Genomic DNA, 14,743 nt, shown 5'->3' on the forward strand with positions numbered 1-14,743 from the left:
GGGTGTTTGCACTGGCCATCCCCTCGGCCTGGAATAAGAACCCAGGTATCCTCATAACTCCTTCCATCACCTGCTAGTTTGCTCAATTGTCACCTCTAGATGAGGCTCCCCCCGGCCACACTATATACAATTGCATCCTCCTCCCAAACCCTTCTGCTCTGCTTCTCCTAGGCACTTACTCTTTTCTAACAGATGATATAATTATTTTTTTGTTTATTGCCTGTCTCCCTCTTTTGGAAGCCCTGAGAGCAGGATTTTTCTGATAGTTCATTGATGTTCATCGCCGGAATGGTCTCTGCACATAGTAGCCACTCAATTTGTTTAGTTAGTGAATGAATATTAAATTTAAAAAAGGAGGATGGAGAACAGTGTTTGCAGTATGACAGTATTTGTAAAAAGTTGTTGTTAGCTGTGAGTCAGCTCCGACTCATGGCGACCCCTTGTGCAACAGAAGGAAATGTTGCCCAGTCCTGCACCATCCTCACACCCTCACCGTAGCCAGCACATTTAAGTCCATTGTTTCGGCTCTTGTGCCAATTCATTTCACGGAGGGTCTCCCTCACCCTTGCTGGCCCTCTACTTCACCAGACATAATGTCCTCCTCCAGCAAGTGATCCTTCCTGATGATGTGTCCAAAGCAAGTGAGTCAGACAATGTTCTGTTCTGATCCCTAAGGCTTTCATTGGTTAATTTTCAGAAATAGGTCACCAGGCTTTTCTTCCTAGTCTTAGTCTGGAAGTGCTGCAGAAACCTGTCCACCACAGGTGATTCTATTTGAAATACCTATGGCGTAGCTTCTAACATATCAACATACAACCACCACAGTACAACAGACGGGTGGAGGTTGTAAAAAGTAGGTGAGTTACGTTTGCTTCGACAAGCTTAGCTTTTGCTCTGGAAAAATACCACTTGTTGCCTCAGGGAGCTGTTGACTGAGGACCATAAAAAAGGGAATGTTTCATTTGCATACTTTTTAAAATTTCCTCTACACAATATATTGCCTACTCAATAAATAACCGAAATGAAAATAAGCCATTTGGAACACAGAGAATACAACCCCCCCCCCATCTCTGGCGCTTCCCAGATTGCCCTGGTGTATGTTGCGTGCCTCACTTCTTCAGGTCAGTCCCACAGATGCCTTCTCCTCCTCTCTGGGCAGAAAAGCTCTTGCTGGAGGGTTGGCGGTTGATGGAGTCAAGCCCACTGCAGTGCAGGAGATTTACATACCTATGGCCCTCTGGCCTTAGTCTGCATAGTTCTGAATCTAATGGTGTCTGAATAGTGTTAAGCTTTTGGCTCCTAACCAAAGGTTGGCAGTTTGAAGCCATCAGCTGCTTCTTGGAAATCCTATGGGGCAGTTCTGCTGTGTCCTATAGGGTCGGTATGAGTCAAAATTGACTCGGTGGCGATGGGTTTTTTTGTTTTTTGTTTTGCTTCTAGAAATCTCACTACAAAATTTATTTCCTCAATTAATGGCTGTTAAAAAATTGACCTACAAGTCAGTGAGCTTCCCTGAGCTACAGTTTCTCTGTTTGAAAAGTGAGACCTATGGGGCTAGGTGGCTTCCAGAGGCTCTTGTAGGACTGTAATCAGATTCTGATAGGTTTGGGGTACCTAGTTTTGAGAACCTACTTAATTCAGCTCCATCATTTCAGAGACAAGGACACGAAGGCTCAACATCCAAAACGATGAGTTAGAACTAGAATTGGAACGCTGATTTCTTGACTCCCAGTCCAGTGCTGTTGACACCATTTTCCCAAAAAAGTTTGGATGCTTTTTAGAATTGAGGACTTGGTTCTTTGAAGGACAATAGTTGAGGAAGAGGGGGCAAATCTGGGCTAACGGCTCAGGCCTTGGGGTGAATTTAGGTGAGTTATTCTACCTCTTAAGTCCCAGTTTACTCAGCTATAAAATGGACTTGACTGTCTACTTCAAGGGCTTGTCATGAGGATTACATGAGTTGGTGGGAGTGATTTGTAAACTGTAAAACTTGATTCAAGTCCATTAACCATTCATTGTTGTTGTTATTAGCTGCCATAGAGTCACCCTTGACTCATGGCCACCCCATGCACAGTGGGATGAAATGCTGCCCATCCCTGTGCTATCCTCATGATCCGTTGTGGATCAGACAGTTGTGATCCATAGGGTTTTCACTGGCTGATTTTTGGAAGTAGCTCACCAGGCCTTTCTTCCTAGTCTGTCTTAGTCTGGAAGCTCTGCTGAAACCTGTTCAGCATCATGGCAACATGCAAGCTCCACTGATAGATGGGTGGTGGCTTTGCATGAGGTGCAATGGCCAGGAATCGAACCAGAGTCTCCTTCATGGAAGGTGAGAATTCTGCCACTGCACCACTAATGCCCATTCACTAGACTTACTGAAAGCTTGCAGGTATATGGCACACTGGGAGGCAAGTAAACAAGACAGATGTGGTCTTTACCCTGAAGGAAGTTGGAGTTTGTTGGGAGAAACAATTAAATAGGGGATTAGGGGAGGGGAGTGTGCCAATGGGGTATTAGGCTATGAAACCACTTACTAATTTGGATTTGAGGAGAAGGACGCTTTCATGGAAGAAGTGTCCCTCAAGTTTTATTCTGAAAGATAAAGAAATGGGTAGTGTTACGGGCAACACAGGGAGCAAGGATAAGAGAGAGTCCATCATGGTTGGAGGCAGCCAAGAGGGCACTGAATACCCCGGCACCCAGGGCCTTAACCTACAGGCCAGCAGTTTGGACTCTGTCCTGAGCAAAGTAGGGAGGACATCATGCAGGTGGTGGCTTGGCTTGAGTGATTTTGAGAACAATGACTTGGGCCAGCAGTGTGTTGGATCCACCACAGGGGACTGACCTGAGTCATTACCAGCCAGTCAACTTACAGAGCAAGGTTCTGGGCACAGCCAGAGCTGGGCAGTCCTGGGTTTGGGCCCATATGGTTTGGGGGAAGCTACTTAACCTCTGCTCACAAGTGGGCTGGTAAACAACATCATGATAAGAGGCAAAGAAATTGAATTCAATCAACAACACCCATGGAAGCAGCGGTCAAGAATTCAAACTATGTATTCCATTGGGCAAATCTGCTGAAAAAGACTTCTTTAAAGTTATAAAAAGCAAAGATGTCACTTTGATGACTAATGTGTGCCTGACCCAAGCCATGGTCTTTTCAATCACCTCATAGGCCTGCAAAGATGGACAATGAAAAAGGAAGATGGAAGAATTGACACATTGGAACTGTGGTGTTGGCAAAGAATATCGAATATATCATGGACTGCCAGAAGAACGAACAAACCAGTCTTAGAGTAAATACAACCAGAATGCTCCTTAGAAGCAAGGATGTCGAGACTTCAACTTCCTTACTTTGAACATGTCATCAGGAAAGAACAATGTATAGAAAAGGACACCATAGTTGGTAAAATAGAGGGTCAGCAAAGACGAGGGAAACCCTCAGTGAGATGGATTGACACAATATCCACAACGATGGACTCAGACACACCACCATCATAAAGATGGTGCAGGACCAGGAAATGTTTTGTTCTGTTGTACGGGGGGTCACTCTGAGTTGGAACTGGCACGCACGATGGCAACTAATAACAACCCCTCTGAGGTTCTCCTAAACGGGATAATAAACTACCTCACGTGTTTCCTCTGAAGATTAAGGCATGCAAAGTGCCCCGTCCAGTGAAGTCCCTTCCCTTCCTGTCTTTCCCACTAAAAAAGCCGTTTTATGCACAGGGCCGCCTTGGTTCCCACATCACCCTTGGGAAGCATCATTTGTTCCCTCTTAACAACCGGCCCTGCGCCGGGCTCTTCGCGCCTGCGCGTTGGGCGTCGATTACATCGCCTAGCAACCGGGTCGCCTGGCAACGGGCGCGCGTCTGGCAGGCGAGCGCAGAGACTGAGCTCCCCGAGGCAGGTGAGGCAGCAGCGGCGGCGTCGGCGGCGGCGGCGGCCGGCAGGGCCCGGGGCGGGGGGGCCCTCAGACCCACCCAGTCTGTTTCACACGGGGACCAAGTGACTCTCGCTCCTCGGATGCCAGACTCCTGCAGCTCACGCCTCACTGCCCCAGGCGCCCACCGTTGACCGTGAGGGGAGGGCGCCCAGGCTAGACATGGCCGCGCCGCTCCAGCTCGGCCCCTCTCCTCCCCTGTCACCGCCCCCACTCCTCGTACAGAGTTGGGGCTGTCGCTGCCGCTGTACTCAGGAGCAGCAACAGACAAACCACGGCTGCTGGCGTATCTGGAGCCCTGCGTGTCAGGTTGATGTGGGTCAGTTAATACAACAAGGCACTATTCTCAGGGCCCTTTTGCGGTTGCAGAAAGACACAGAGGAAGTAACCCACCAAGGGCCACACACAGCCAGGTTCGACCCCACATGGCCTGGGTCTGGGGTCAGGTTTTAAATAAATCACCATTTAACCTTAAACCGAACCTGTTGCCCTCGAGTCAGCTGTGACACCCGGCGACCCCGTGTGTACAAGAGTAAAACTGCTATATAGAGTTTTCAATGGCTGCTTTTCCCGTAGATGGTCAGGCCTTTCTTCTGAGGTGCTTCTGGGTGGACTCAAACCTCCAGCGTTTTGATTACCAGCCCAAGCACATTCACCGTTTGCACATCCTGGAGGATCCTTCCTTTAACCTGAATAGCTCAAAAGCATTTTGTGTGTGTGTGTTTATGTGTCAGAGCCATCTGACCATGGGTCCCTTGTGGGTGAGTGCACATGATCTGGATTTGAGTGTTGGCTTTCATCCTTAGCAGTTCTGTTCCCCTGGCAAGCTCCTTGGTGTGAGCCCCAGTTTCCTCATTTGTAAAACAAAGATAATGCAAGTCCTTCGTTATGGGATACTGAGTGAGCTACTAGCTATTGCTGGCCCAGGATAAGCAGTAGTGTCACTAGGGTTAGTGTCACCCACTGTGGTAACTCATGGTGTCACCTCCCACCCCATGGACCTCCTCCTATACCAGACCATACAGAATCCTTAGTAATGATTTTTGTACTAATGTAAGTCATAAATTGTAATTCATCATATCACTCCTTTTCTTTTAATTACTACTTCGTTTTCAAAAAAGCTATTGATATAGGTTCACAGAAACTAAATACCACAGTATCGTAGCTAAAACACCAGAAAATTTGGCAAAATCAGTGACTTTAAGAACACTGGCAGCAATGAAAACAACAGTATCTGTTTGTAGTATGTGCAGATGAAATCACTTGATTCAAAGCATCATTGTAATTGGGTGATAATGACAGCTCTGACCGGATTGCATTAGAAGGTTTAAAAAGTAAATTAGCACAGAGTTTTAGCCTTGTAGGTGTAGTGATAATATGTAAGCCGGGCTTACGAAAAATGTTTTTGTTGTTATAACTATCTACAGGGTTATTTTTATAAAAATTATTAAATTTCTGCTGAAACCCCGCACAAAAAGTTTATAGTCATTTTGGTGTCACCCCCTCTGACAGTGTCACTGGGTGCAGTCTGCACTCCTGGTACCTCTCTGGTGATGCTACTGAGAATAAAAACTGAAGGTGATGATTGCCATAACGTGTGTTTGATTTGCTTAGTTCCTTTCAGAGCAGTGGAGTCTACAGTCTGGGCTGTGACTTACCTGCACTGTGACCCTGGGCTACTGCCTTAATTGCTCTCAACCTCAGTTTGTCCCCCTGTAAAATGCAAGTAAAAATGCCTGCCCATGTGTGCTCATGGAGAGTTTTGAGGATCAAATGAGAAGAGGCTTCTAAATCACCGTAGTAGTAATGACATCTTTTTTTTTTGGCTCTTTGTTCAGTGGTTTCTTCAGAGCTTCATTTCGAAAGCTAGAGAGTTGCCCTCTTCCAGTGTGGAAAGATGGCCCATGCCCGAATCTCCATGTATCTGCCCCCTGACATCAACCCCACCCAAGCTGCCATTGCCTATGGGTGCCGGGCCCTGCCGAAGCTGAATGAGGAGCTGCAGTCGGAGGACCTACAGACGAGGCAGAAAGCACTCATGGCATTATGTGACCTCATGCACGACCCCGAGCATGTCTACGAGGCCATCAAGATAGGTGAGGCCCCAGTGGGGTAGATGGGTACGAGGTGGTCTACTCCCATCGTCTCTCCTTGCACTGTGCCTGTCCTGGCCAGTCAGTCAATCCTTGCCTGGGCACCTGCCCCAGAGCCATAGCAGCCCCTCTGCCACTGGTGGCCACCAGTCTAGGAAATAGCCCTGCCTGTCTGCTGCATCCTCAAGGCTGTCACAAAAGGTATGCCCATGCCCCACTGGAGACATGCCCTTGCCTCCCACTTTTACCATCATCAGAGGAAGAGCTGAAGGAGTTTGAGGCCACTAACATAACTTTCCCAGAGCCCCATGCTCAGACCAGCCTCTCCTGGAATGAGGCAGGGTCCTCATAGTGCCTTGGCCAATGGTGGTGCTTCAGCAACGAGTGCCGCCATGTAACGAGCTGATGATGGCCAAGCATCTCCATGTGCTGTGCCTGTGTTAGCTTAGTCCTCACAGCAGCCACGCTAGTGGGGAGGGAGCATCTTAGTGGCAGATAAGAAAACTCAGTCTCTGAGAAGGGCTGTGAGTCTAGGGTTGCCGGGTAAGTAAATAAAGCAGGATTTTTTGGCCAATTCCACTTTTTTACATGTACAATTCAGTGACACCAATTACGTTAATCATGTTGTATAATCATCACCACCATCCATTGCCAAATTTCCCCTCACCATAAATAGATACTTAATGCATCCTAAGAAACCCTGGTGGCATAGTGGTTAAGTGCCACAGCTGTTAACCAAAAGGTTAGAGCTTCGAACCCATTAGGTGCTCCTTGGAAACTCTATGGGGCAGGTCTACTCTGTTCTATAGGGTCGCTATGAGTCGGAATCGACTCGACGGCAATGGATTTAATGCTTCCTAAACAGTGACCCCCCCTTTCTCCCTCCCACCCACTCCGGTAACCACTAATGAACTTTTGTCTCTATGCATTGGTCTATTCTAGATATTTCAATAAGCGGGATCATACGGTATTTGTCCTTTTGTGACTGACTGACTTCACTCAGCATGATGTTTGTACGGTTCATTCATGTTGTAGCATGTATCAGCACTTCATTTCTCTTTATGGCCAAGTAATATTCCGTTAGATATATATATACCACATTTTGTTGATCCAGTCATCAGTAGATGGACACTTGGCCTGTTTCTACTTTTTGGCTATTGTAAATAGTGCTGCAGTGAACATTGGTGTACATGTGTCTGTTTGTGTCACTGAATAAAGCAGAATTTTTATTTGCTAAATCTGGCAACCCTATGTGTAACCTGCTCCAGGTCGTGTGACTAGGTTGGGGCAGGGGTGTAATTTGACTCTGGGTCTCCAATACAGAGGCCATGTCATTAGCCCCACGGCCGCGTGCATGAGAAGGCCCCAGTGGAGAGTGTGAGACCTTGTGGGGTTCATGAGGCGATGCCTGGAGCAGGTGTGCCCACACACATAGCCTCGCTCAGTGACTCTGAGGTACAGTCAGACAGGATGTTCTGGCAGCCCATGAGGTGAGCTCACCTGCTGCCTTCAGGGAGGGTTGATTTCCCAGATGGTCAGAGTTCAAAGGCATTTCTGCTCCATAGGGTGCCTGGAGAGCCTGAAGGCTCTGCTGAAGGATGGCAACCACATGGTGCGGATCAAGACCACCGAGGTGCTCTACATCATGGCGACCCATAATGTGGGCAGGTGGGTACCAGCTCTGAGGATCAGTGCCGGCCTTCTCACTGCCCTCCCGTGGGTGGCACTCCCCCAGTGACTTTGAATGTGCTGAGCTGGTGGTAGCACTGATCTTGGGCCAGCTCAGCCTTGAAGTGGGGAGCCTCTGCACCCCAGGCCCGTTTTTATGTTCGCTTCTGGCTCTGAGTTTCCCGCTTTGAAGGTGGAAGGAAAGTTCAGACCTCACACCTGCAACAATTTTGCCTTCCCCACCTTTTGGCTTTTTATGAAGAGAGCCCAGTTTTCCCTTCCAGGCCCCTCCCAGGGCCTGTGGCTCCCATCCCCATGTAGGTGTTAAAACGCCAACTCAAAGCGCACAACTGTTCTGGGCTGGGGGCTTCGACTCCTACCAACTTCAAGGATGCTAAGGTTCTTTTTGGTTTCTGGCCCCTGGAAATGTCCCTTTCCTGTTCAAGCACAGCTATGTGTTTTACAGAGCCCCTGGGTGGTGCAAACGGTGAATGAACCCAGCTGCTAGCCAAAAGATTGGCAGTTTGAGTTCACCCAGAGACACCTCAGAAGAGAGGCCTAGTGATCTACTCCTGAAAAATCAGCCACCGAAAACCCTATGAAGCACAGCTCTACGCCGACACACGTGGGCTTGACATGAGTCAGAGCTGACTCAGTGGCAACGGGTTTTGTGCATTTTATACTTAGAAAATACTTCCTCTAACATTTGTCTTTTGGTTAGTCGGGGTTGAGGGGGGCGGGTAGTGGCGGTAGTGGAACAGGCTGCTTCCAGCTCAGTTCCTCCACTTGACCTAGGATCACTAGTTTTGCTTTGTATTACAAACAGAACCAAAACTTGAGAATGCCCTCAGGCCCTGCCCAAACCTCCGTGGCCTGGTGTCCACCTGCCCAGACAGCAGGAAGAGCAGCACACAGGGCAGGATGGGGACTATCTGCAGGCTTGTTGGGTGTAAACATCCACACCTGCTCAGAGAGGTTTCAAAGTATTTCAAGGGTGCCTGGGTGTCTCCTCAAACTCAAAGTCGCCAAGCTTTGCCATGCCGTGAGCTTGACTTGCCTCAGTGTCATCAGTCCCTGCCTCGTGAGGCAGGAATTCAGTGTATTTATGAATGCGAGGCGGTGGTTCAGTGGTAGAATTCTCTCCTTCCATGCAGGTGACCCGGATTCAATTCCTGGGCAGTGCACCTCAAGCACAGCCGCCACCACCCGTCTGTCAGTGTGGGCTTGTGTATTGCTGTGATGCTGGACAGGCTAGCTTCCAGGCTAAGAGGGACTAGCGAGAAGGGCCTGAAGAGCTGCTTCCCAAAATCAGTCAGTGAAAACCGTATGGATCACAACAGTCTGATCTCGTTGTACACAGGTTCACCGTGAGTCAAGGGCCAACTGGAGGGCAGCCGATAACCCCATGTAACTACGACAACAAACATAACAGGCAGATATAGGTTTGGGCAAGCTGCTGTCTGCTGGCAAGCTGATGCCTCAGCATGAGCCACTGGTCACGCTGCTCTCGTCTCTTCGCACTATTCAGTCATCTTTTGCCCGTATTCTGCCAGCTCTGTGAGGTGCTGTCTACCTCTGGCCTTTGTCTTTCATGGAGTTAGAGGAGTATTGTCGGCACCAGCCAGCATGGATTCCGACTCACGGGAGTGGGGGTGGTTGACTCTTGCTTCTTACTTAATTTTGCCAGGACTTGAGAGTCACGTGTTCTTGTGGGTGTTCTCAGCTGCCATGGAGTTGGCCCTGACTCATGGTGACCCCGTGGACAATGGAACGAAATGCTGACTGGTCCCGTGCCTTACCCAGGATCAGTTGGGGATCAGATCATTGTGATCCATAGAGTCTTTATTGGCTGATATTTGGAATAGATCACCAGGCCTTTCTTCGTAGTCTGTCTCAGCCTGGAAACTCTGCTGAAATCTGTTCAGCATCACTGCAGCACACAAGCCTGACGATGACAGATGGGTGGTGGCCGTGCACAAGGTGCACTGGCCGAGAATTCAACTCAGGTCCTCCGCATGGATGGCAAGGGGCCCACCAGTGCACATGTTCTTCCCCAGGGATGGCTTTCTAGAGCACGATGTCATCCTGGCCCTGTCCTTCCTGCTGAATGACCCCCAGCCACTGTGCCGGGAGAACCTGCACCTGGCCTACAAGCACCTGGCCCAGCTGCCCTCAGGTAGGCTTGCAGCGGTCCCACGGCTCTGCTGCTCCAGTGGTTACCTTGTCGTCTCCTCTCAGATTTGTTCTGTGCTGCAGGTCAGGGTCCATAGCATGCCTTTAGGGTATAAAGATCTGTTCCAAAGGTGATGTCCTGCACATGTCACTGGGGGCCTGAAATGTCCCACAGCCGCTAATTAGATGTGGAGTCCAGGGTGACGGTCCCCTACCGACCGTAGCTCGAGGGTGACATCTGCCCTGTCTCATGATGCCATGATGCCACGAGCAGTTTAAATGCAGGACAGTCCAGGAGGTGTGGTGTGGGGCCGTGAAGGGGATGCCTTAAGTTAAAGGTGGAAAAACAGATGTCGTAGCCCAGCAGTCAGACAGCCTGGGCTCCCTCTGTCCCCATTGCTCTCTGGAGGCGTAGTGAGCAAGGTAAAGAGTGCCCAGGGGCAATCTCTAAGTTTGTGCCTCCCCACCCCCCCCATTGATTGGCAGGGATGATTCTCTGGCTGGCCTCGTCTGGCACCCCCTTGGATTTGTGCCCAGGGGCAAATGCCCCCCTATAACCCTCCTTGCTATGCCTCTGTTGCCCGCTGTGTGCCCCTGGGCGGGGGAGCTCCTCATCTCTAGAGTGGGGTGTGAAGTGAAGATGAGGTGAGGAAATGCTCACCCGGCACAAGGTGCGCCGCAAACACTCAGGCCAGGTGTCCACCCGCCGGGTGCAGGGAGGCCGGGAGGGGAGCAACCCCTGAGGGCCTGGGTGTGCTGCCTGTGGGGAAGTGTGGCTTCCTTGGCTGGGCTGGGCTGTGGGTGCTGGGGAGTACCCCCGGACAGATGCTGGAAACCTTGGGGGTCTTAAAAGGTTTTCAGACTAAGCCCCTCAGGTGAGTCTGTGGCGACACCAGGTTGGGATCATCTGGGGTATGTCCATGGATGCCCAGTGCTGGGACCTGAGAGCAGGCTGGGGCTGGGCCCTCATTGTTGGGGTGTGGAGAGCAGGCCTTGCTGCTCTCACCAAGGACTCATAAAGTTACTGTGACTGAGTTGAAGCGTGTAGAGAGGTCAAGCAATGATGATACTGAACACCTGGTACCCAGCTTTGCCAGAACTGAACATTCTATTGTGTTTCCTACTTGATTGAGACTGTTGTTAAGAAAATTGCAGATATAGTTCAATCACCCCATGCACCTCCCCCAACTAGAACCCTTCCTCCTGCCCTCCCTCAAGCCCGAATTTGGTGATCATGCCCCTAATGTAATGTCCCTGCATGGTGCAAACAGTTTGTGCTTGACTGCTAACCTGAAAGTTGATGGTGCGAACCCACCCAGTGGTTCTGTGGAAGAAAGGCCTGGCAATCTGCTTCCATAAAGATTACAGCCAAGAAAACCCTACGTAACACGTGGGGTCGTTATGAGTTGGAATCGACTCAATGGCAAGAGGCTTTTTTTTTTTAACCCCCAAAGCATGTCTCTATATTTTACTACATGTGCGATTAGATGTAGACTACATATACAAACACTGCTTTGCATGTTTTAAAACTGTGTAAATGTTGCCATGAGTCAAAATCAACTTGAAGGCAACTATAGCAACAACAACAACAAATGTACTGTGTGTGTTATACGTATCTTTCTTCTGCTTCAAAAATATACCTTTATACTTTTGAGGTTTATCCATGTTGCCCCTCCTTCATTTGAACTGCTGCCTGTGTGCTTCTTCTTTGTTGGAATGTGTTGTGATGCTCTCATCCCCCTGCAGATGGGTAGTTTCCGCTCCTGCGCACACTTCTGTGCAGGTGTCCTTGGTACGCGTGCAGGAGCTCCTCCAGAGTCCCTGCTGGGCATCAGCATCACAGAACACAGGAGCCCACAGCTTCAGCTGCTCCCCTGCCTGCCCTCCACCAGCCCCTTGCCCAAGTCCTGGCCAGCAGCCCGAGGGGCCTCAGGGCGCCTCCTTGTTGCCTTGCTTTGCTGTTCTTGTGTCTGGAGAGGTGGCCTGGTGCTCTGGGGGGCCTGGGCCTGTTTTGTCTACTGATTTGAGGGGATGTTCCATTTATCCTGGGTTCTAACCCTTGGTTGGATTGGATTGGATTGGATTGGATTGGGTATATCCATGGCAAGACATCAGATATGTTCATTAGAGATACACACTGCAAATTTAATTTCTGGGCTGTCGCACGGCTTTTCAACTTATTTATTTATTGGCCCAGGATTTATCCTGTGTTCCATTGCTTGGCTGGGTTGGGTATATCCACTGCAATACGTCAGATGTGTACATTAGAGATACACACTGCAAATATCATTTTTCAGGCTGTTGCGTGGCTTTCTACTTTATGTATTAGTCCAGCAGCTTTAGACATAAATGTGCTTTTTGTGTGCTCAAATACATATATTCTGCTGTATTTTCTTCTAAAAGTTTAAGCATTTCGCGTTTCACATTCAGGTTGTGCACGCACCTGGAATGGATGTTTGTGCATTTGTTTTGAGTGTGTTTGATGTGAGGGCTTCTGGTATGGCCCTTACCAGTCCAGAACTATCCTAATTACTAAAGCTCTATGGTAAATCTGGAGTCCCTGGTGGTGCAAACAGTCAGTATGCTCAGCTCCTAACCACAAGGTTGGAGGTTCAAGTCCACCCAGAGGTGCCTTGGAAGAAAGGCCTGGAGAGCTACTTCCGCAAGATCAGCCATTGAGAATCCTATGGTGCACAGTATTACTCTGGCACATACGGAGATGCTATGAGTCGGGGTTGCCACCATGACAAATGGTTACATCACATTTTTAAGGATCAATTGTTAGTTGTTTTCTGGCTACAGTGAACTCACTTGCTCTTTCCTTCAGTCAACAAACACATACTGGGAACTTTCTCTGTCCCAGCCCCTGTGCCTCAGTTTCTCCATCCGTAAAACAGGATATCTGTGGGGGAATGTTTCTAAGGTCTTCCATCTACTTCCTGGCCAGGTCTACCTTGTTGTGTGATTTCCCAGAGTGACCAGCAGGGGGCGTGGTAGGACCTGTGGCCTCAGTGCCACCTGTGCCGCAGGGCAGGGGCAGCTGGGTAGGGATGGGTGGGGGCTGCTTCCTGCAACCACACACCTGCCACGCTTTGCAGTCGTACCCTGGGGTGCTGCAGCCCCAGGCGAGGGGGACCAAGATTCCAGAGGCTCCTGTCCAGGCTCCCCACACTGGCCCAGTGTGCCTGCCCAGGATTCTGAATAATCTCCATTTCCTCGCATCACTCCTGCTAACCCCCACGAAAACGGGTCTCATTTTGTAGCTTGGCGTTCTGTGGAAAGAAAGTTCTGATGTGGAAAATTGAGGATTCTTCCATAAACTGGAACTTTGGGGTATAGCTGAACATCCCCAGGCCCCCTGGAAAAACTCCCCTGCAGTCCCACTGGCTGTGGCCCTGAGCCCTGTGGGCCTCTTCCCTGCTCCTGCCACCTCTTCCCTGTGTGGGCCCCACTTGGCGGCAGCGTAGTATGGGGGATGTGGCCAGGGTGAGTATGATGACTCAGTCAGCTGACCCGGGTCCTCGCCATGGCCACCACTCACGGTGTTGCTGGTGACACAAGCCCTTTCCCACCCTGCCGGAGTCCCTAAGTGGCGATGAGTAGACGCCCGCGGTGTAAATGGGTGGACTTGATACACGCAAACGCACTGCAGCATTCTGTGGCTCAGTGGCCTGGAGGCTCCCGGAGCACCTGCAGCGCCTTGCCCAGGCCTGGGGGCCCACACCCACGGGGGGGCGGGGAGGAAGGGCTCCCCAGAGCCAGCCTTGGGCACAGTCATGGGGTTGGGGGGGTGCAGGACCTCGAAGGAAGGGAAGGGGCTGCCCGTTGGGCCTCTGCTCTAGCTTAGCTGGTTCTTGTCTCCGATAGTTGGTCACAGAGGGCCCAGACTCAGCCTTCTTTCTTGTTGCCTCCTCCTTCCCCCACCCCTCTCCACCTCTGCATCTCTGCGCTGGCTGCTCAGGGCAGGTGGGACTCCCTCTGCCCCCTCTCCCCTCGCCCCGGCCTACCAGAGGTGCTCAGTTCGTGGGCAGTACAGAGACCTAGTGGGGGGTGATAGGCAGGATAGCACCATCCCAGGGCAGCCCCAAGACCCTGCAAGGGGCCTGCTGTCTCTGCCCAGCCTGCCCTGTCCAGAGGGAGGGCTCACAACTTCACTTAGCCTGGCCTCTGAATCAGGGAGGCCTGGGTGTTAAAGGAGGGAGGGGTGGCCTGGCAGCCTGGGGCCCCTGAGAGGGGCTATGCAGGAGGCCCAGGGAGCCCAGGCCCTGGCAGGCTTTGGTCCTCCAGTTCAGGTGGGGCTCCTCACTGCATCCTGGGTGGGTCAGAGGCAGTGGCTTGGGAGGAGCAGGACATTCGAGGCACAGGGCACAAGAGAACACCTGAGGCTGCCTCCTGTACTGGGGGTGTGTGTGTGTGCGCTGGCTCCTGGACATTTCTGCTGAGAGTGGGCGGGCGAGGTCCACAGAGTGGGGGGCTCGGGGAGTTCACATGTCTGCAGTGCCCAGCTTGGGGCAACATCTACGGGGTCAGGACACACCGTCTGCACAATGCTCCCCACCTTGCCACACCGGGCTGGCGTCCCTCCTCGGGGAAAGAAGGTGTCCACACAGATCCGTTCATGCACTCGCTAGAAACCCCCTGCTCACCTGTGTGGCAGAATGAGACCCCTCTCGCCCTCAGCGCACACTGCATATGGAGGAGAGAATGACCAGAACATGAGGAAGATGCAGGGGGTGTGGAGGGGCAGGCCCATCCCTGTGGCTGGAGGGTCCTGGCCTGGAGTGGGTGTGATGGGCGCTAGTACCTTTGCCTGGGAGGCATGGGGCAGGGAGCGCGGGCAGAGTCTACCCTGTGGCCAGGTGCAGAGGGG

General features: G+C 51.0%; 1 protein-coding gene across 1 annotated transcript in view; it reads left to right on the forward strand.

Annotated features, from left to right (window-relative positions):
- Positions 1 to 3,853: 3,853 nt before the first annotated feature.
- The window catches only part of RSPH14 (radial spoke head 14 homolog), a 73,086-nt gene continuing 62,196 nt past the window's right edge, over positions 3,854 to 14,743 (forward strand). Inside the window, exons 1-4 of the mRNA XM_049866562.1 lie at positions 3,854 to 3,907; positions 5,779 to 6,036; positions 7,599 to 7,701; positions 9,759 to 9,877. Of these exons, the coding sequence (XP_049722519.1) occupies positions 5,838 to 6,036; positions 7,599 to 7,701; positions 9,759 to 9,877 (421 nt within the window). The 5' untranslated portion in view covers positions 3,854 to 3,907; positions 5,779 to 5,837. The remainder of the gene's footprint in view (positions 3,908 to 5,778; positions 6,037 to 7,598; positions 7,702 to 9,758; positions 9,878 to 14,743) is intronic.

The sequence above is a fragment of the Elephas maximus genome, chromosome 22 (genome assembly GCF_024166365.1).
Source record: "Elephas maximus indicus isolate mEleMax1 chromosome 22, mEleMax1 primary haplotype, whole genome shotgun sequence".
Classification (NCBI taxonomy): Eukaryota; Metazoa; Chordata; class Mammalia; order Proboscidea; family Elephantidae; genus Elephas; species Elephas maximus.